At 45.2% G+C, this 23,673-nt stretch overlaps 1 protein-coding gene across 3 annotated transcripts in view; it reads left to right on the forward strand.

The window, feature by feature from the left end:
- The window catches only part of dusp8a (dual specificity phosphatase 8a), a 44,479-nt gene extending 21,188 nt beyond the window's left edge, over positions 1-23,291 (forward strand). For 2 of the 3 annotated variants that reach the window (XM_018664229.2, XM_018664230.2), the window contains exons 4-7: positions 18,031-18,197; positions 18,318-18,477; positions 18,884-19,007; positions 19,400-23,291. In XM_018664229.2, coding sequence (XP_018519745.1) covers positions 18,031-18,197; positions 18,318-18,477; positions 18,884-19,007; positions 19,400-20,642 — 1,694 coding nt within the window. In that variant the 3' untranslated portion in view covers positions 20,643-23,291. Of the gene's footprint in view, positions 1-11,501; positions 12,298-18,030; positions 18,198-18,317; positions 18,478-18,883; positions 19,008-19,399 lie in introns of those variants that run through there. The other variant, XM_018664232.2, reaches the window with a different exon arrangement.
- Positions 23,292-23,673: the final 382 nt, after the last annotated feature.

Raw genomic sequence — 23,673 nt, forward strand, 5'->3', positions numbered from 1 at the left:
AGTGTTATACCACTGGGTCAAAGAGATAGAGCGAAAGGAGAAAAAAGGGACACACAAGGAAATGAGATAGAGATAAGGGATGAAGGCACGCGCCAGACATGTCTAGATTCTCCGCACTGGGGGAAGGTTGGAGGGCAGCATGTACACATCACTTACCCTCCATGATTATATTTCATTATTAGGGAATTTAATCAACAGAATGATTTTGATAATTTATTTATTTTTTAATTTCTGCTTGTCTCTGAATCTCTGGGTTGGGTTTTGTAAAGTTTTTCAGACAGAAATATTTTAACAGAACATTTTAACAAGCAATTTGGGCCTTTAGAATATTTTCAGAAGATTGTTTTCTGTTTTCTGACACTTATAGACCAAACATATTAATCAGTTAATCAGATAGTTACAAAAAATCTTCAGATGAATTGATAATAAAATCCTAATAATGATACTAATTAGTTGTGATCTGTCCACAAAATCTAATCCAGGTAGATAGATAGGTATGTAGATGTGACCTCTGACCTCCACCCATCGTGGATCACCTAAACAGGCTCAGTGAGATTTGAGCAGTTCCACATTCCATACTACACACCAACCAAGTCTATCCAGGTTTTGAATAATGTCATGCTTTCACTTTAAAAGGTGGTAGCATTAAGATGTCTCTATCCATACTAAATTCGCGTGTTGTTGATGGACAGGGTTGTCCCACATGCACACATCTGGAAAGAATTTGAACAGTTTATGGACAATGTATTCTTTCTTTTTTAAAACACTTGTTCTTTCCTCTTTTTGAGTTTTATTGTTGGATCATTTCTTGTGTAAATGAAAAATAATTTACAATGGTAGTAAATATATCATATCGTGCTGTAGTATTTGCATGGCGTGTGTAACTGGGACACAGTTTTAATCTTTACAGGTTAGCATGCTCCCACGCTGTCAGCCTTCCAGCTCAATGCAAAAGCACACAGAACAAGACGTGGCGATGACATACTGATGAGAGGCATTAGGAGATGAAAGGTCTCTCTCTTTCATTTTCTTTTGCTGGCGCTCTCTTTATCTCACACACACACTCAAAAACACACACAGGAGCTGCTGTGTACCCCGGGGCTTTGATGAGATCAGGTTAGGGTGTGACTGCGCAGACAGAGGTACAAAGGTCAATGCAGTTACGTGTCATTCTTGTGCACTGTTATACAATGGGGCGGTGGCCCCTGTGTGTGTGTGTGTGTGTGTGTGTGTGTGTGTGCGCGTGTGCATGCGTGCGTGTACATCTGTGTGTGCGTGCATGTGTGCGTGTGTGCATCAGAGAGAAGCTGAAGAGGTGAGGTAATCGTGGGAGGCCGAATCTCACAATGCGGCCGTTCACAGCGACATTCCAATGAGCTACATAAGGAGGTCTGTTTGTGTCAGTGTGTGCTTGTGTGTACGCATGTTTTTGTGTGTCTGTGCGCATGTCTGCATGAATATGTGCATATGAAGTAGTGCGTGCACGCGCATGAGGCAATGTTTTAGAGTGCATGTATGAGAAAAAGAAAAAAAGACAAAACAGAAGGAGGAGAGCTGTGGAGGAGATGAGGTAATACTCTAATACTCCTCATTTCATTCTGAATGTGTGTGTGTCTGTGTGTGTGCAAGAGCCTTCGGTTGGCTACATTTATTCATGTCCACGCATGTGTGTCAGTCAGAGTGTGTGTGGTCGAGGAGCTCATTCAACGAGACAGGCCGTCATGCTGACCTGTGCAGTGTTCGTCAGCCTCCTCAGAGCTGAGAGTCTTGCTTTATGGTTTCTTCTCCTTTTGGAGCCCAGCAGGAAGTCTCCACATCCTCTGAACCGGTCTGAGAGGAGAAACCCACACACATGCGTGCACACCTGCAAAGTAGTAAAGTGAAAGTGTGCTCGCAATGCTTCAATAGACACAAATCTCTTTTTTTCATAAATATCTGTCTTCTGCTCAATGCCCAGAGGTTGACGTGATCAATCGAGCTGTGTAAACAATGAATGAGTGATGTTTATTTACCATTTAAAGCCTCCAGGTGTGTTGTGATTAGCCACAGTGCAGGTCAGAGAGGTTGCACATTAATTATTTGTTGTGTGCCTGAGGTCCCTGCTTGCCCTTCTTCCAACCATCCTCTTTCCACCACCGTCTTCTACTGTGTCTCTTAACCCCCTAACCTGCCCTTTCTGCACCTTCTTGCCCCTCCCCCTCTCCATCTGACCTCTCCCCATTACCCCACGGGGAGCCCCAGCAGATCAATGATTTCATTGAGAGGGAGCCAGTGGTGCCATTAGGAGGTGAGCTCACCTTCCCCAGGGAGACCTGACACATTATTCTCAATGACCTCGCCTTCCTGTCCATCGCTCCTTCAGCCCCTTTACCCACCCCACCCCCGTATTTCTTCCCCTCTTCCCCCACTCTGTCCTCCGCCTCCTCTTTCTCCCTCTCTCCTCTCTTCTGTTTCACGGTGCTGAGAACAGAGCTCTATTTTTAGGTCCAGACTCCTGCGGTCGTCACATCTGGCGCCAGTGGCCTCGGTGCTCTCACCCTGGCTTGTAGATACACAAACACACACACACACCAGCCCCACCCCGGCCGGCACTGAGGGAGCACAAAGGTCAAAGAAAATGGCCTACAAAAATATCTATGACATCACCTCTTTGCTCTGAAAAGTGCTGCAGACTTTGAGAAGCCTTGGAGCTACACAGTGACATAATGCTCTGTTTTCTGCAAACAGTCACTGTGCAGGTATGTAATGAGCTCCTTTTTTAGCCTCACACCTTGATGAGGTATTGTGCAAATGCTTAACTTGCACACACACACACACACACACACACACTCCGGCAAGCCCGCAAATGCATGCACATATGGACAGACTCACACACACACATAATATGGTAAAAGGGCCCAGAGGAGGCCTGTACCGAGTTGAGTTTTATGTAACAATGTTCTGTTTCTGCCAGTGTTCTCACCCCCTCCCCCGTCTGTCTCATTGGCCTCACATGATGAGCTTGATGTCATTTTCCCCTTCTTTCCCTCAAAACCGGAGAACAAAAACAGGCCAGCGTGTGTGTGTGTCTGCGTGCACGGTATGATGTGTGTGTGTGTTTATGCGTCTGTGTGTGTGTGTTTATGTGAGCCGTTGCCAAATGTTTCCACCATGATGTGATCTCACTGCTCTGCTTGCCTCCTGCTCCTCTTCCCTTTCTCCTCCATCACTCAGAGTCCCTTGCTGACTCTGAGGGGCCACATGCACACACACACACACACACACACACACATGCACCCAAGTGAAAAACAGTCATACGTATATACTTTAGCATGCAAAGGAGGAGAATGAGATTTTCTCCCAGATGCACGCATGTAAGAGTTTAGTTGTTAGAGCTTAAGACGTCAGTGCAGACACATAAACGCAATATTTAAGCTTGGATGTACTTAAAGGCAAAGTGAGCATCATTTCATTTCTCATAGCAGAGAGAACAATTAACATGTAGTATAAGATGTAAAAGTTTACCATAACTTAAATGATCTTAATTCACCATTACCAGGTACAGACAATTAAATCTTAGTTGTATTGCATACCTCCCTGAAAATGTTGTAATGTGAAACTTCTGTCACAATTAAGTTAAGGTCTAACAGTATGACAAAGCTCATAATTTTGGAAAAAAAAGTTGAAGTTTGTTGTGGGATACAAACAAAAATGGCGTCTTGTGTAGCAGCTTAAGTATAGACTTGAAATTAGCAATACGCATATGCACAATAACCTTTGATCTCTTTTTTTCCAAGATGCAGTTTTTTATAATAGTTAAATGTTGTGGAGAAATCCTGTGGGACAGTGTTTGTACCACAGTGCCCTAAATACCTCAACCATAGTTGTTTAAGCTGCTTTGTGTATACAGTCCATTCACAGTGCATACCTTCTGGCTCCTGCTGCATTTGAAATCTATCTAGAGGCCTTTTGAAGATCCCAACCCACCCCTGTCATGCATTCATCCAGCATGGAATAAAAATAGTTTGTTTAAACTGTTACCTAGGCAGTGTCAACACATCAGGTCAACAGGAGCTGAGGCTGAGCAGCGTGCTAACCCAGGACGCTTTTCTTCTCCTCCCCCCTTCTCTGCGCTACACTTCCCCCATCAGCACCTCATAACTCTGAACCCCATCGTGAATTTGGGCCAAGGGCACGGTAGTTTGGTTGCTGCGCCATCAGTTTACTGCAGCAGCATTTATCCTGATGACTCTGACACACATGTGGAGTGGAAATTTCCAAAGGCAGAAGAAAAGGGATAAGGAGTAGCTAACAATTATGCTAGTTTATCCTACCCAGTGCTGGCCGGCATCCACCAGATTCCATTCATGCTCGGACTGCCCACTGCCGCTCCTGTCATACCATCATTCCCTGGAACAATGGTGGATTCCTGTTTATCGCTGTGCTGTCTTTGATGCACTTTATCTCTGGCATGTCGTAGCGCTGCTTCCTTATTTACCTATTTGGTTGGTTGCTGTGGGTTTTTTTCATCTGTTTTAATCAGATTTAGACTACACCACCGCCATGTGGATGAGGTTTTATTTCTTGGCAGCCATTTGAAGTGAGTTATAGTATGAGAAAATCTATTTCAATATGCAGTTTGCTAATTATTTTCCAAAAAAAGACAGGCGGATTTTCTTTTCCAGGCTCGTTGGCAGAGGAGTGGACTAGTTGCCTGTAGCAGGGCAGAGCAGTTTAAATCCTCGGCGGTTTAACACTTTTCCTGGTATGTACACAGACTTGTAACAGAGGTCTTATTACCGTAAATACACACTGACCACACACAGACTTTTGGGCTGAACCTCTGGGGCTGCCGCTACTTCCTGATAAAGGCGGGAGATTTTTCCATCGCCACGGCAACAGGCTAATTTTGGAGTTCCAGGCAGGCCCGAGGCCCCAGATTGAGGAGTTGCAGCAGTTTTGTGATCATTCCCGGTCCTCCTGATATCTTTCCCCTCTTCACACACATAAACACAAACACACTCACAGAGCCCTCCGTACACAACCAGATACACACATGCATAGATGAGGGCAGCCTACAGAGAGGCCACTTCCCTTTCTGTTGTGTAACCATTTCCTGTTTCTGATAAAGTGACATCAGGACTCCCTGTGGTGAAATGGGGAGACGCCTAGGGAACTCGGCATGAATGTATACAAATGTGTGTGTTGAGCATGTGTTTGTGCATTCATACTTTAAAAGTGCTTTTTATTCAGACAAAAAAATAATACTCAGAAGACTTACAGTCAGCTTTAAAAATCATTTCAAAGCATCATGAAGGCGTTGGCAGGGCGCACTCAGAAACAGCTTGCCCAGTTCCTCTCACGGCATCACGTCATTCCTTCTCCATTGTTCTACTGTAGCTGCCGGAGTGATGTCACTGTCGGGTTGTGGATGTTACACACATACACACACATGCTCGCGCACATACACACACAAAACACTGTCTCTGAGGCCTGTAATGGCAGGAAAGCCAGCCCTGACCACTGGCATTGCGATAGCTGCTGTCACCATGTCCTGTACGCCCAAAAACAGTCCCTGGGGGTGTAACGCCTTGCCTCTGCTGCGTATCCATGTGTGAGGGGACACTGTTGAATGACTAAAAGTTCTGCAATGTGTTCATTTTCCTGAAATTACTGTGCAAAAATCTTTTTTTCTCCAAAAATCTTTTCCATAAACTTTGAATGTTATCTCACTGGAAAATATTATATTTCCGTTTCTTTATGGAAAAGGATTATTTGAAAATAGTAATAATAAAAAATATGGGGAAAAACTGACTCACATTTCACGCCTTTAATTGTGTTATGAGTCAATGCTGCGTGTGCTGATGAGATAATAGTTGTTGTGTAAAAGAATATTGGGGGATACAGGCACAGACAGACACCCTGCAGACTGGAGAGAAACACTGTGGTGCTGTCTGAGACTGTCTGAGCTATTTGTGAGACAGGTAGACAAGACACTGGTAGACACTGAGGAGTGTGTGTGTGCATGTGTGTGTGTGTGTAACTAACAGAGGACCAGATGGCACGGCTTCCAGCACTGTTGTGAGGACAGTGTGTCTGTCAGCCTGCCTGCTGCGCCGATAGGAGCTAATTAACACTGAACTGATCTGAGACCTGCCTGTCGGTCCACATGTCGCAGCGGTACAAGCTCATTAAAAACCAACTGATCCGCTGTCAGCTCCTCTCTGACAGAGCAGCGCCAGTTATTGCACTGCTACCACGTGTGTGTGTGTGTGTATACCAGACTGTCCAACATGTGAGGCATAACGAGAGAGGTGAGGTGTGTTTCCAGTGTGTTATTGCCTTCAAGTGCTGCAAGGAAACCCTGTGCATCCGAGCTCGAGCCATTAGCATTTAGAATGAAATAACCATCCGTTCTGCTCAACTGAACCTGTGTAGACAAATTCACCTCCGGGGAAATCAGACGAGAGCCGAGTACACACACCTTTTACTCACACACACATTCTTCATCTTTTTATTCCTGCTCACTAATAAGCATGGTTCCTGCACATACAGTATTTAGCCTTTGTTGCACAGATACATACACACATGTATCACTAATATATACAACCTCAGAAAGCAGCTGTGAGCTGTCTCACCCTGGGCAAAAATTAACATTCACTTTACATACTGACACTTTTACACAATGTGAATGTGCAGGCTTTATATGCATGCATACATACCGTAGGAGCATGCCTGCAGAGGCCAGCAACATTTCATATTGAGGCTTTACAGTCCCCCTTTTTCTACACACACACCACTGAACATCTCCAACTGGGATTTTTAAGTAGTTCATCTGGTTTATGAGGGCCCGTCTGGTCCTGAAAGCCCCCCTTGGTGTGTTTGATAGCTTACCCTCTTCTCTGCTTTGTGTGTGTGTGTGTGTGTATGCGTGCGTGTGTGTCTTTGTATATGTGCCTGAGTGAGTGTATATATTTCTGTGAGCGTAAACTAATTTCTTGCCAGTGAGACAGATTTACTGGTGCAGTAGCCCCGAGTGCTGAGCTCCTCCAGGGGGTTAAGTTGTTTGGAGGGCAGGGGGTCTGCTGCATGACTGATGCGAGCAGGCCTCCCTCCAGGCTGCACAGATAGAGATGAAACGATCTCACGCATGAGCACACGCACATGACCGAGCGGTGCACCAGCACTGCCTTAAACCACGTGCAACACACCCCCCGACCCTTACAGCTAAGAAGCACTTCCCTCCATCTTCCTCTGGTTTCTTCCTTGTCTTCACCTCCTCAACCTTTCTTTTTGACCTTATCATCTCTTATCAGAGCTCCTGTTATCTGTCTGAACATTGGGGTGAAAGAGGAGGAAGGGAGTTCTGCTAAAGGTAGGGGGGAAGACACATGCATCAGGAGAGAATATTCATACTTGCCTGGGCTATCTGTCAGATATCAGTGTGACTGATAACTGAAATCATAAACAGTATTTTTTATTTCTTTATTTGTGGAATATAAACATGTTTTTTTAATGTCCCTTTGAGATATGACCTCATCATTTCAGCAACTATGTCCCTATGGATTCACACACTCCCCTCTCCCCTCCAGCACCCCCACCCACCTAATCTCCCCCCTTTTCCTCTCCTCCAGCGCCTCCCCCACTCGATTGCCCCACCCCCCACCCCCCCTCCCTTGGTGACTACCTCACCCCCCAGGCATGGCAGCTGTGTTCTCCTGTAGGCATTACATCACTGCAAGAGCAGCCTTGTTACTGATCCCCTGACAACAGCACTATCAACACACACACACACACACACACACACGCCAATACGCAATGCATGCACAGAGACACACACACACTTGTGCACGGGCACATATGCTTGTGTTTACGCATATTGGTGCAAATAACTGTCCACCAGGACCCTAACCCCTGCAGCAGTGTCCTCTCTGTATTCATCTCACCTTGCACCCTGCTCATCCTCCTCACCAATGGTTGCAACACACACACACACACACACACACACACACACAAAGATAAACTCATACACGCATTAACTCACAGTCTTCATCACCCTAACCTGCCCTATCCGGAGAATGACGTCTCTCTTTCCCGTGATATCCTGACAGATGATCTGCAGTGTAGGATGACACTGACTGTCGCTGCCTGTCTCACCAGGGAGGGAAGTAGGGACAGGCCCTGATGAAATGTATTAATTTAAAAATATTTGATTTATTGTATGTCAGTGCAAACTTACCTGGCAGATTTTACTTATACTAAATGTCTATATAGTTAGGAATTATTGTTTACATCGGTTATTTTAGACATGATCTGGGAAAATAGGTTATATCTTAGAGCCGTATATGTGTCATCTGTGCTGGTGGCTTAAGTGAGAAGACGTTATATGAATATATGCAAACCTTTTGGAGCAGAAATGAGTAGTCATTTGACAGAATATTAATCCAGCTTTATATTGACAATTTAAATCAAACAAATAAGCAATTAGGAAAATAATACAGTGTCACCTTTTAAGATTTTTTTTAACCAAACAAATAATCAGTGTAACCAGTGTTATTTATAGAGTCAGCATTGTTTCAGGAATTTCTTCTCAAATCTAATAAGGTGGGGGAAAAGTCAATAACTTTATTTGTTCACAAATCATCACATGAAATATGACATTAAATAAAAGGGGGTTATTACTGAGTTAATAATATACAAAATGTATCATATTAAGTAAACATTAAGTTTAAAGGTGTTTACAGTGAAGACTGCAGATCAAGAACACATCAAACTTATTAAACAACTTATTACTTTATTATTTTATTTCACTACACAGTAGAATTGCATTCATGATACTTGTATAACAACTTCACAAACACAAAACTAGATACTCTGTAATCTTGGCACCTTGTTTCCTCAACGGTTGTCTGGTGCAGAGATTAATAGTGTCTTATATAAAGTCTTTCTCTTGTTAATCGACCAAACATCCTCGACTCACTGCTCGTACATGAGCAGCCTTCGTTCTCCAGCGCCAGTTACAGCACACCTTGCACTGAGAGGCTGTTCCATGTTGTTCTGGTCTCCAAGGCCCCTTTGGCCTTTCCACACCTTCTCCCTTTCTGTCTTACACCACTATCTCATACTCATCTCCGACTTCTTTCCCTGTCTGTTTTTGCTGGTCTCTATGTGTGTGTGTATATGTGTGTGTATAAACTGTGCGTTGTCCCAGTAACAAGCCCTCTACCATAAAAGCACGCTCTAAGAGATGTTAGAGGAGGAGGGGGGAATGCCCCGAGTGACCATCCCACCTATTTCTGTCACAGCAGGGCACACATGTGCAGTCAATAAAAAAGGCCTGGCTGTCATTTATAGCGTCTTGGCTGTAATCCTCTAATTAACACACCTACTATTCTGAGCCTTGTTACCCTGCTGAGGACCAGAGGAGGAGGAGAGGGGTATAAAGTGAATAAGGGCACGGTATTTGCTTTAGGAGCTCAAAAGAGTTTGACCATTAAAACATCAGCCAGCAGCTACTTTGTTTTGTTGCTGTTGGCCTCCACTGTGGCTTTGCAGGTGTTAGGAAGTCCTGTGTTTCAAAGTTGCTTTATGGCCTCGAGCCACAGTGACAGAACAACCAAACCCGAGGTGTGGATTCAAACCGGGGTGATGATCGGTGTGTGTTTGAAGTGTAGTGACCCCAGCTGACCAATGTGGAGTGCCACACCTGCTGCTTCAACCAGCTGCAGATAAGGAATACATTTTTTTGGTGTGTGTGTGTGTGTGTGTGTTTGCTCATAGTGAGACTCTGTCCCAAAACCAAGGTCTGAATTTTTCACAAAGCCCATCATCGCTGAAGTGACCCATTTCCTCTCGCTCCCTCTCTCAGTGACCCATAGTTGAACAGAGGGTGACGTAAGGCTGTTCTCACCCGTGTGTGATCATTCAGGGGTCTACAGTGATGAGATGAGGTCAGCCAGTCAGCATGCAGCTGGCCCCCCTAACTAGACATCTTGTATAAGCTTATTTGCTTTTTTTTTTTTTTTTTTTTTGGAGCAGGGCTCACTGCGCGATGACTTAATTTTCTTGAAGCCCATCTGACCTGGTTTGAATGTAATCAGTGTACCGTGATGTCTCAACCTGAGACTGAGCAGGCAGTCAGACAGGACATTTGACTGGCCCTACACATAAAAGATACTTTTTTATTAACAAGTAGCTGATTTATATAAAATGGCAGCAAAAAAACAACCAACTTTTTTTTTAAACATATAAAAATGTATCAAATACTTAAACCGACTTAAATTCTCCTGTGTTTTCAGGGGTAGTTTTGCATTTTGGTCTTTAGAACGTATTTAAAGCAGCTGCACTTGCATGATAATTAGTTAACATTCAGTTACCATCCAGTCCTCTCCAGCTGTTATGTTAAGTCCAGTGCAGCTTTGTTTCCATAGCTGGACTTGCGGCCTACATGTTTGTCATTCCATAGTAAAGTACCAGGAGTCTGTGGCCTGTCAAACGGATGATGGCTGCCAACCACGAGCTTGTTTGGTCTTCTCATCATCTCTAGTCTTCCCTTCCACTTTTGTCTGCTTTTGTTTCTTTTTTTTTTCCTCTCCCTTCTCTTCAGCTACACGTTCTTTCTCTCTCCTCTCCTCTCCTGTCTACCTTTTCATCCTCAACAACCAGAACACAGTGTCCAAACACGGGCGCGTTAGACATGAACCAGGACAGGAAACGTGATGAAGTCACACACATTCCCCTCACCTTCAGAGACAGATCAGCTTTCAACACACTGACACAGTCTTAATCCACCCCTGCAGTAAGTGTGATGTGCTTAGAGGCTGCAGTACATTTAAGGCAATCCACCAAATGCAGCTACTTAGCTTCTGCTCACTGATATAATGTAATATAATAATATACACCGTTATGAAAGACGTATGATTTGTAGTTTGTGGACTGATAACAGATAATCATTTTTGATATTCAGTAATATGATAACATATTTAAAAAGCATAATTCTGTGTCTAATGTGTTTATTATTGTTTAGAAACAGTCAAGTTCACAAACCCAGAATACATGCAGACATCATCGTTCATATCAAGGACCATATTGTCATACTCATCACCACTAGTTTCTTTGTATAAGCCAGGTGTTTTACTGCTGTATACGTAAAACTAATCAGTCTTGCTTCAGTGTGTATGTATGTATCTGTTAAACAGCCCGATAGCCGTGTCTTAGCCTCCATCTTTCCCTGATAGAGCCCTGCTCCACAGCTAGGCCCCCGAGGTGGCCGCATATTTGTTGGGTGAGTAAGGAATGTGGTTACATGCCTTAGACATTAGCTATGACGGAGCGCTGGCTCCACAAGAGAAGGGAGGGTGCAAGGGAGGTAGCAGAGGAGGAGGGGGGAGGGCAGAGTCTGAGCTCACGGCAAGTGAGCTCATTCACCCCCAGAGCTCGAGGAGAGAGTGCAGCTCCGTCATCCTCTTTGCAGAGAGAGAGAGAGAGAGAGAGAGAGAGAGAGAGGGAGGGAGGGAAGGGAGGAGGGAGAGGGAGAGGGAGGAGTGTAAGCCAGCGACTGAGCGAATGAGAGACAGGGAGAGTGGAGCAGCACAACAATAGTGGGCTGCTCTTCTGGCTGTGGACTCACAGAGACAGAGAGAGGGCTCAGAGAGACACACAGACGCTCTGTAAACCAGCTGCAGGCAGATTACAGCTGGCGTTTGCATACAGGCAGTACAGGCTACTCACTTTTGTTTTTCCTCTCACTCTCTCTGTGGCGACCATTCTTCACCAAACCACAGAACTGCTAAATATTGACATGGGAGCATTTTAGGAATTTTTGTGGTGATTGCATGGGATTTTTGCCATAGGTGGACTCGGGGAGTGTGTCCATAGACATTTTGGACTAGTTTTTCTTGGACTGGGTCAATTCTCAGAGGGTCACCGCCTGGACACTGGAACAGCTGACGTGACCAGTGAGTGGACTTGGGCACCAGCAGGAGTTTTGCCAACTTGGGATTTTTTTTGTACACTCAGGCTGGTGGGCTCACCTCAGTCAGCCCTTTAAGGAGAACTTCTGTTTGTTTGTTCTGACATTTTTTGCGAGTGAGGGGGGAGCATTGATCGCTCCATCCCTGAAGGAAGGAGCACCAGAACATTTCCATCTGTGTGTGTGTGTGTGTGTGTGTGCCGTGTGAGACAAGAGTGTGTTCTGGGGGATGCCTCTGGATGTGGTGATTGCCCCAGCGGAGGACTGTTTTTGGCCGGACCTGCAGGACACAGACATGAGACTGAAGATCAGGGTCCGCCGAATGAAGGAGGGGAGAGAGCTGCGAGGTGTGTATCCACCTGGACACAGAGGAGGAGAAAGTAATGCATGTATGTGTGTGTGTGGGGGCAAGTTAGTATGTAGTATGAGAACATTCCTCTCTGGAGAGTAACATGCTGAGGATGTAGGCCTTTGTGAACAGAGGTTACAGAGCTGTCGTAAATAGAAGATGGGGAGATGGTTTAATGTGGATTCTAAGGATGTAAACACATGGTAGTATACCTGCCGGGGATATGGCCACAAAACACACCATTGTTGCATACAGGTGCAGAAGATGTGAATGAGGGGAAAGCCCCTGATAACGATGTGCACTGCAGATGAGTACAAAGGCTCAGTGGGCTTTCAGGTATTGGGGTATTCCAGTCCAGGCATGTCGCAAATGAAAGATAGATGTGAATTTTAAGGACGTACACTGGATCAATAGTGAGATTTACCGCCACGGCAGGCTAAAAGAATACATTGCAGGGAGCCAGCCGAACCCACTAATTGTTTTCCCACCTTTTTGCTTGCGCAGTTAATGTGTTTAGAGAAACAGAATAGGAAGAAGGAGGATTAAGAGGATGACATCATGAAGACGAGAAGCGATGAAGAGGAAAAAGAGGAGAGAGAAAGAGGGCTGGGGGGGTGGAGAATGAGAGCCATGACCCACGGTATGACATAGTGTTCATGCTCTCTCAGCCTGTGGTCATTGAGATGTAAAACTATCACAAAGGCTCTTTCTCTTTCTCTCTGCTCTTGGCTTTTCTCTCTCTCCCCTGCTCACTCTCTCTGCAGAATGGTGTCTTGTGGAGATTATGTTATCAATATTGTGTGCAGTGTGCACTGCAGGTGTTTAACATAACACCTTTTCACACAGAGCGATGAGGCAATGCAGAGCAATGGTGCTGCAGAAAGATCCTTCATATACACCAACACGCTGCATGTTACACAAAATATCTACTCAGCCTTTCATTCATTGAATTTGCTGGTGTTTTATTTTGATCCTTGGGGCCATAACTGCATGAGAATATGAGTGTTAAGTTTGTATGTCAATGCAGATGCTATATGCATATCAGGGCTTGTCAGAGAGCCAGTTCAAAGCAGTCAGCACAGCAGCTCTCCACACCTGCCACTTTTCACACTGTTTTGTGTGCGTACGTGTGCGTGCACAGTTTATCTCTAAGCAGCCAGGTTTCGCTACTTGAGGTGTAGCTAGGAAGCTAGCAAAAAAATCACACATTTTCCATTAGCAGGCGAAAATTAGAACTGTGTCTGTCACAGGTTATTTTGAAATTGATTTGTGAATGCAGGCTGAACTACAGGAGTGTTTATAGTCCTATATAATATATAACACAGTACTGCTGAAACAGCATCTGATCAAAGTGACATATTCCCGCTATCTCTCCAGTAAGATAGAGGGACAATAAACAGTTTAACCATCAGCCAAGATGACGTGTTAATCATACAGTTGTTCCCGCCCGTCATCAATCTCCGTGAAGAGCGATGACCTCATCCTACTAGCTCATCTATGGCCCAACAATTTACACATTTATGACAGACGTGCCCCACTCTGCCCCCTAAAACAAGACACACTCCCCATCGCTCCTCCAGGCTGCAGTACGGCCTTTGTGGAGCTGAGTAGGACATGTGTGCAATGATGTCATGTTAGAACATGGGTGGGTGGGTTGTGTGTGTGTGTGTGTGTGTGTGTGCATGGGGGGGGGTGTTTCACATTGAGATGCTAATGTCCCCTCATAGTGGAGGGGACAGCTGGAGGGGCACAGAGGATGGCGTCATGTCTCCCCTGATATGAACCACAGAGGAGGGTAATGGAGGGAGGGATGGAGGGGTGCGGGGTAGTCATTCAGGCAGATCAATGCCCCCAGGCTTTGGAGGGTTGTGTGTGCATGTGTGTCTGTGTGTGCTTGTCTGCCTTGTATGTGTGTGTGTGTGTGTGTGTGTGTGTCTGTGTCCTCTCCATTAACAGATGAGTTAAAGAGGGCAACTGAAAGCTACACAGAGACTGAAACACAGAGGCGGGAGGGAAGGGGGGGTGAGTTTGTATTGACAAGGCAGGCAATAGTGATGTAACAGCAGAGCTCCCATTAACCATAACAGTCAGGCAGGTGTTGTGTGTCTCTGTCCTTCCGGTCAATATCTCCGGGATTCCTCTTCCATTCATCTTCCAGCTATCTACATCGATTTACCGAGCAGCACAGCTCAAAAAAGCCTGAATTTGATCCAGATATATTCTGCTAAACACACACTTTTCACTCAAATGTGAATACTAAGTTAGCTAAAGGAAGTGAGTGATGAAGAGAGAGACCACCGCTCGCCACCAGCACACAAAGGAGGCCTGAGTGCTCAGTTTTGACAGGGCGAGAGAGGAAAATAAGCAGTTGCATAAGTGATGAAGTGGGCAGAGGAAAACGGAAAAAGGAAGTCACTGCTGGCTAGCATTGCTGCTGGCGACACAGTGCCCTCTTTCCTGGTTGTGTGTTTTCTTTCTACCCCAACTGTTTTTTTCTTTTTTTTTTCTTTTTTTTTTTTTTAAGAGCATGTGTTCAGAATTGGGTTAGTCACATCCTGTCCAAGTACATTTTCCAGAAGTTAAAGATACATGACATAGTGCAGGGCAAAAGGCATTCTAGTTTCCCCCCAAAAAATAAAAGTTTGAATAGTATTTCTGTGTGGCACAAGATCGTGACTTCAGCGTGACGGTTTTCCTCACAGGAGCCTTTGTTTGTGCACAAAATGTGTCTGTTCACTTTCAAATTGAACTGTAGCGTAGGATTTAACTTTGTACTCCTTAACTTGTTTAAGTTAAGCGACATTTTCCAAGCGGTTAAGTTTACGTCTTGAGTTTAATGTGGCCGCGTGTCCGTCTCTGCTGATTATCACGCTGCATTGAAGGTGAACTCATCTCTCCCAGTTGACTTTCTGATGTCATCTTCATGGACAGCTGGGCTGGTGTGTGTCACAGGGTATTTTCAGTGACCTCAGTGTGAATGTACAGTGTGTTTATGTGTGCGCTTTGTGTGCTTAGATTGGAATGGACGGATGTGTCATCATTTTCTTTTGGAGAATGTGAGGCCATGTCTCTTTGGGTTATTTGGTGCTTGCTGTTGTGTGTGTGTGTGTCAGTGTGTGTTCATGTGCCCTTTGGTCGCTCAGTGTGTGTGTGTTTTATTCCATCTTGACAACACTCGGGGACACAATGAGCCAACTGTCATCAACATCACTGCCCTTCCTCATCATCATGGCAACCTTAAGTAGAGTGGGGTCAGGTGACGAGGTGACAATAACATGCTATCTCCTGTGTGACTAGCATCCATTAGTGCTGGCTGTGTAAAGCTTTGACTACATACAAGGTGTTTGTAATTGTGTTGACGTAATGTCAGTGTAATGTAATAGCCCTTAAAAAGCAGGCAGGCACACTCAGTCCCGCTTTCTTATCTCTGACTTCAGTCTCCCTTCATGCCCGTAACCCCTTACTCACTCTCCCAGTCACACACTGGCTCACCAGTCTTCCTGCCCTTTTACTATTTATTCAACACGAGATGAGGTCAGCTACAGTAATCACGTTTGTAATTATTAATCCAGATGCACAGGAGATTAAACGGCAGGAATATTTTTAGAAGAGTATTTTCATTCATGTGTTCACTTCCCTTCTTACACACAAATACACTTTCTCTTCAGTGTCTAACACGCACACACACAAGCACTGTCTCTGCTGTGGAATGTTCTGTCTTCTGTCCTTCCAACAACTCTCTAACAATGTCCTCCCAGAGAAAGGGAAATGGTTGAAGAGTGACGTGAGGCTTTTCCTGTTGATTTAACTGTCTCCAGGAACATACCGCTTCCTCACACAGATACAGTATATGCCTGTGGTGGAGGCTATATGTAGCACCATTTATTTTCTTAGCAAGTGTGTGTATATGTGTGTGTGTGTGTGTGTGTGTGTGTGTGTGTGCGCGCACACAGGCTCCATACCAGCAGCAGCTTGGGAACAGAGAAACCAGGAAGAAACCCTTCAAAGAACTACCCTTCCTCCCTCTGTTTTATCAATTAGTGACGCTGTAGCACCGCCCAAAGGATCACTAGAAAGAGGCTCTGGTGGAGATTTACAGTGCCAGTGCCGTCTAAAGCCAAACTGTGAACTACAAATGTCTGTTTAGTCTACACTATAGAGGCCAAAAAGGTTAGCTCATAGAGTCATGCTAGTACAGCAGCGATCCCTCGCTCTCCCTTCTTTGCATTAAGCTTCCCCTCTTGTGTCTTGTTAGTTATCTGATCGCTCTTTCTGCATCTATCTATCTAGCTTTCCCTCCACTCCACCCCCCATGTTGAGCGCTGATGTCATTGCTCCACTGGTTGCCATTAATAGCTGGAAACAGACAGGCCTTCTTCACTTTGCTCTTAAAGGGACAGTGCTACCCAGAATAGCATTGGGTCATGAGGATGCACCCAGCCTCAGAAGCTATGGTGTTGTGAAATAGCTCCAAATGCCAAAGCTGCTATCCTCAGAACATTTGCACAACCCTTTTTTTTTGCAGCTTTTTATTATTTATCTTAGATCTCATATCCATTGAGTACACAGCACTTGCTGCTGACACTGTGCTCTGTGTGTATGTTGGCCAGCCCTTGCTACATGAGAAGTGCAGCTGGGTGTGTGTTACAACGGAAGGCAATGTCCTGCCTGCACTGTGCTGTGTGTGCTACTTTAGAACAGTGATGTCATGTCTCACTCACTCTCACTCTGTGACCGTGTTTGTGTGTGTGTGTGTGTGTGTATGTGTGTGTGAGATTTCACGCACTTACGCCTCAGATTGGGTCAGGCAGGGATGAACCTAGATTAGGCTCTAATCTCCTTTCTGGGGCTCAGGGTTTCCTTGAAGTACTTCCCTCTCTTCTCTACACTCCTCAGCGAGGTCATTACCCTCCCCTCAACACACACACACATACCCACACTCATCATTACTCTGCAGTACAGTGGTTGTATAACTACAGGGTGGGGGCCATCAAGGGAAGGTGGGGGTGAGGTGTGTGTGCAGGACTAGGAGCAAGCAGTGGTTATATGATGTGTGTCTGTGTGTGTGTATGTGTTGGGTGAACAGAGAATATTAGACAGTGAGAGTAAATATTGAGCATATGTTGCCTGCAAGATTATGTGATCATGTCGTTAGATTGTGTCTTCTTGGGGTTTATAATCTTGTTACTATGTGTGTGTGCACATCCAGTTCTATGCATGTGTGCGTGCGTGTGTGTGCGCTGTGTGGTTGTCAGGGGGATGTTACTGGGCCTCTGTCCTGGCCCTGCACCTGTGGCCTCTCTCATTCCCCCAGCCTGACGCAATGCACTGCTACAGGACATGAGCTCATGCAGGAAACAGAGCCACACACACACACACACACATATACACATAAGCCAAAAGTGGAGCCGCCTGCCTCTTAAAGGGCCAGACACGCACATTCCTGGCCGCCCAGCATTTAACCTAACTCTCACACAGAAGCTCAGAGAGCCTCTCTTTTGCTCCTGTTGCACTAAGCAGGACCCAGACATTGTAGCCCAGATTCACCTCTGAAAGTCTATAGAGCGTCTGTCTGCTCTGCTAATGGTGTTACAGTGTTTTTTTTTTTTCTCCAGTGCTCTTGATGAGCTCATGGGAGCGTTTGCAGAGTTCCCAGTATGTTGTGTGACTGCATTGTGGAAAACCATTAGCACACCCTAACCATTTCTCTCCCTCTCTTCTTGCTCTGCAGGAGGCTTTGCTGCTTTCTCCTCCTGTTTCCCTGGCCTGTGTGAGGGGAAGCCTGCCACTGCTCTGCCTATGAGCTTGTCCCAGCCCTGCTTGCCTGTGGCTAATGTAGGGCCCACTCGCATCCTGCCACACCTCTACCTGGGCTCACAGAAGGACGTCCTCAACAAGGTAGGAATTGTTTTGCGTCTTTTCATTTATTCACCACCATTACAGAAAGATAACTGGTTTGTTATTGTTACCTGGCAACAAAACATGACCTTAAACCCCTTTTTATCTCTGCCTCTGCAGGATCTGATGGCTCAGAATGGTATTACCTATGTGCTGAATGCCAGCAACACCTGCCCCAAGCCAGACTTTATCAGCGAGAGCCACTTCATGCGCATCCCAGTAAATGACAACTACTGTGAGAAACTGCTTCCCTGGCTGGACAAAACTAATGAATTCATAGGTAAGTAGAAAGAAAATATTTTTTTAAAATGAGACATAATGTGTTGGTGAAGATTAGCAGTATAAAGCACAATAGCCACAGATGCAAGTGTCTTCACAAGGAAGTAAATTCATCTCAAGTTATATGTTAAGAATGCCATGATATTCAATACAACACATCCGCACATTGTCACAGTTAATAAACGTTCACGTGCAGCTTAAATAACAATAGCATCAGGTATGACACATCCGTTTAGATGACCCTCTCTGTAATCTTCCAGGAAATGTCAGCTTGCTTTCAATAGGTGCTGGTTGTCTCCAGAGACTTTGTGCTAAAGATGAGACCTGTCAGGGATCTGCAGTGTTGTGCACATTTGTGTGTAGTTGTGTGTATTCATATCTGTTCATGTCCCCCCCCTCTCCAATAGACAAAGCTAAGGTGTCAAACTGCAGAGTCATTGTGCACTGCCTGGCTGGAATCTCGCGTTCAGCAACCATCGCCATTGCATACATCATGAAGACAATGGGCTTGTCATCAGACGATGCCTACAGGTACGCTTGCTCCTCCCATCCACCACCAGCTGAGCTAAGGTGTCAGCCCCAGTAAAAAGGCAACTCACTGTTGAGAGAAATGCTAGACGATTTTCTCAACCCCCACCCCTCCAGTCGTGAGAAATGAAATTGTTCGATGGCTGCTAGGGAACAGAGTGTGTACAAAAGGCTTTGATTTGCCTTGTCTGAACAACACTGGCACAGGATTATGTATTGTGCATCAGTAAAATAGCTCACACCCTACGCCTAGTTCATCTGAGGTAATTCTGCCCTTAAAAAATTCCTCAGTGCTTCTCATGAATTCACCCATATAGTAATCACACCCTTTACAAGAGTTACCTTAAAACTGATTTTCTGTGACTAATACTTTCCAACTGTTTCCCTCCTGACAGGTTTGTAAAGGACCGAAGACCGTCCATATCCCCCAACTTCAACTTCCTCGGTCAGCTGCTGGAGTTTGAGAAGGGCCTGCGATTACTCCAAGCTTTAACCTCAACCTCTGATGACAAGATGTCTGAAAACAACACTAAACAAAACTCAGAGGTTAATGGAGACAGCACAGGCTTCGAGATGAACGGTCACCACAGCAACTATGACTCATCTATGGCCGAGCCACACATCCCACCAGAACCCAAGCTACCGTCACCCACCTCCCTCCAACAAGGCTTCAATGGCCTTCACCTCTCTGCAGAGAGGATCATGGACACTAACAGGCTCAAACGCTCCTTCTCCCTGGACATTAAGTCTGTCTACTCCCCCAACAGTCCCCACTGCCCCAGCCTGGCACCTACACACTCTGAAGACGTCCCCAAGCTGTGCAAGCTTGACAGCCCCGGAAGAGGCACCTCCAATGGTGTCTGTCAATCTCCCGTCCTAGACAGCCCCAGCTCCTCTGATTCACCATTCCCCTCACCAGGCAGTGGGGGTAGCATCGGAGGTTTGGGGCTCAGCGGAGGTGAAGGAGTCCACCGGTCCAGTTCTTCTTCATCCAGACCCAGGAGAAAACCCAAGCACAGCTCCGGCAGTTCACCAGTCCACTCCCAACCACACCAACCTCCACAGTCTCTCAGCTTGTCGCTGGACCACAAGAGCCCCAGCACAGACGAGAACCTAAAGGGCTCCCTGCTCCTCTCGCTACCCTCCCTGCCCACCGTGGGCAGTGGGGCCATGTGGACCAAACACAGAGACACTGTCCAGGCCACCACTCCTGTCACTCCCGTCACCCCCACCACAGATGCCCCCTGGCACTTTGGGGCAGAGGAGGGCGGTGAGAGAGAGATGGAGCTGGGAGGGGACGGAGGAGGAAAGGAGTCGTCTGTAAGGTTTGGGAGCAGCTCAGCTTATGTGGCGTTCGGATGCAGTGAAGGCGTTCGGTTACGAGACAAATCCCAGAGGGAAAAGCCCTCAGCACCACAGATGCAGAGAGACCACCGGGACTCCACGTCATCGTCCACAGTGTCCATGTCCAACAGCTCGAGCAACAGCGGGCCTGCGTCAGAGAAGCAGTTCAAGCGGCGCAGCTGTCAGATGGAGTTTGAGGAGGGCATCTCTGAGACACGATCCCGAGAAGAACTGGGGAAGATTGGGAAGCAGTCGAGCTTCTCTGGGAGCATGGAGATAATTGAGGTATCCTGACAGATAATGCACATGATCAGAGCTGTCCCTTGGGGACAAAAATGGACCTGGTTAGAGGGAGTTCAAGAAGAGAACATATGAGGAGGAGCATATGTTTTTTGTGCCCCCCCCCCTCACAGACAGTGTTAAAGACTCCAACTGAGAGAAGGACAAATAGATACACAAGCAGAGAGTTAATGTGAAAAGGTTAGCAAGCGAACTAGCATTCGCACCTGGACAGACAAGAGCCTGAGATGTGGTGCTTAGCAGACCATAATCATCCTGAACTCTCATACAAATCTGAAGAAAAAGTTTGAGGGGAGGGTGTTGGCACAGGGGGAGGGGGTTGACTGTACTGTAGGTACTGAAACTTTTAATGTTTCTGAGTTCTGTCACAGATTTAAAAAAAAAAAAAAAGGAATGACCCTGGGCAAGTGACACGTTGCATCCTTATTATATAGAATACCCCTATTTTGACAGAGTTCGGACACAAACTGCTTGCCTGTGGTCAAATGTAGTGTGCTTCAGTGGGTGTATAGCTTGTGATTTGAACCAAGCCCAATGTTTCCTCCCAAAGCTTCACCCCAGTGTCAGAAAGCCTCAGAACCTCGCACGGCAACCCCCCCACCCCACCCCACCCCACTTCCCAGTGGCTCCGCCTGCTACAGACTCTGCATTACAACATCAACAGCGATAACAGACTCCGTAACAGCACCATCTCCTCACACCACCCACAGCACAAGGCAGAGAGATCCCAAGGACTTAATCTAAAGGTGGTACTGCGTCCAAACAATGAAGGATCCTCAGCGTTTTGTTGATGAAAAGACTTTGAATCATGGACTCTTCGTGATGGGCAGCGTCCAACCCCCTCCGACCCCTAAAGCACAGTGTGTGTTTCCTGACTTTAGCTCCCTTATTTCCAGTGTTAACAGAGTGATGGGACTGAGGTTTCGGGATGATGATGAGGGTTCATTTTAATGGCCCTTCAGCTCCTTTATAGTGCCCCCCGCCCCCTCAATTCCCAACCCCCCTCCCACTGCTCCCAGTCACCACCTATGGTCACCACTGAGCATGCACCAGAAAGGCTGACTACAGACAGACAAATACTATATATACAATATGAATATATATAGCAATTTTAATGGACTTCTAATGGACTTTTTTTGTTCAGTTATAGTTTTAATTTATTGTACTGGTTCATTCTGGTAATGAGAAATAATATAATGTTTTGTGGATTTATTTCTTTTTTTTCTTTTGTTGAATTATTATTATTATTATTATTTGCTGTATGGTATTTATGAACACACACTCATACAAATACACACATTCAACAAATTCAAGCAAGCAATATGTGCTGTTCCTTCTTTGGGGAGAGTGATGTATGACTTTGAAATGCACTTTTCTGCTTTCTGATGAACAATTTTGATTTCCATTCACACCCTGGCAACATGACACTCAGAAGGCCAAGTGTTGAGTTTTGATACAGAGCCTCTGTTTGGTGTTAGGAGGATGGTACAGACATCCTACCAGCGAGATCTGCAAGAACAGGGACTCTGTTTTGGCTTGTCTGCAGTGTGAATTCATGAATCTATCACAATTGAGGGCTCAAAAGACTGTTCTCTTTTTGACTGCGTGCAGAGGAAGACAGAGTAATCACACACAAACTCTGATCACTCATATACAGTAAAACATTTTCTGCCAGTTTCATGAGGGCTTGCATAACAACAGCTATATGCAAACTGACACACACGCTCCTTCACAAGTATGAGATTTAAAGACTCGCACAGAGTGTCCTCTCCGAGCCAGCACCAGTTCATCGTCAGTCATCATCATAGCGCGTCCCACCAAAGTTGAAACCAACACACACACTCATACTGTATGCACTTAAACTTATATTCACACATGTAAAGCATAGGCCCTACACACACCCTTTTGTTCATTCTCAGGGGATCTTTCAGTGAGCCAAGCCCAGCACAGGGTACACAGCTGCTGGTACATCAGCACAATGCATGTCCGTAAAGCTCCCTCGCTTTCTCTCTGTCTTTTTTTTTTTTCGTATTTCTTATTTTCCCAAAGCTTTGATTTAAAAAAAAAACAGCATAACAAAATGGAAAGGAAAAAAGAGGCTCTTCATATCCTGAAGTGAAAGAAATGGAAACTTTGCTCTCCTGGTGCGAGATGGTTATTTATTTATAATGTAAATCTGTGTTTATTTTTCCTTTGACCCTTGATTAGCTTTTCTCTCTGCCGATCTCTGACGTTTGACCTTGTGCTGCTGCAGCTACAGTAAGTTCAGATAGATTCCTATGTTCCCACCGAGGCTCAAGCAACCTCTCCTCTCCTCACCCTCCTCCCTATATTTTTAAGAAATGTTGTTAGAATTATTTATGACATGTAACAAAGATGATGCAGGCTGTCCCATTTGCTAAAATTGTTGTTATTGAATTATTATTATTATTATTATTATTATTATTATTATTATTATTATGATGTTGTGTAAATAGCAACGCATCTAAGAACACTGATGAATTTAGATGAGTTTTTAAAAGAAAATCCTGATACCTTAGGCTGCTTGACGCAAAAATACCTCAGGTTCTATTGAAAGGCTTTTCCTTCCCCTGTACATGTTTTGTGAAAATGAGACAAAAATACAGACATGACAAAATACAATTTCCTCTCTGCTTCTTCTTCTTGTGTGCTTGCATGGGGGCTGAACAGGGCAGGGAAGGGAATTCCACCCAACAGATGAACAACACATTACGACATCCTGAGTCCTGGAGTCTTGCTATTGATTTTGTGTTTAACAAACTCCACTCTGACCACACAACACAGCTTTATTGATTTTTTTTTTTTCCAGACACTGGCAATGCCACACGCTTCCTTATGCTGATGGGACGATTAAATATTTAATGGAGAAGATGCATTCAAAATAACTTTCTAGAAAAACATGCCCACCTTGTTATGAAATCTACACTGACTTGTTGCTTATGACGTTCTAAGGCTAGAGGACAATTCAACACAAATGTTAACAGTAATGAAAAAAGTAAGAAAG

The sequence above is a fragment of the Lates calcarifer genome, linkage group LG10, assembly GCF_001640805.2.
Source record: "Lates calcarifer isolate ASB-BC8 linkage group LG10, TLL_Latcal_v3, whole genome shotgun sequence".
NCBI lineage: Eukaryota > Metazoa > Chordata > Actinopteri > Centropomidae > Lates > Lates calcarifer.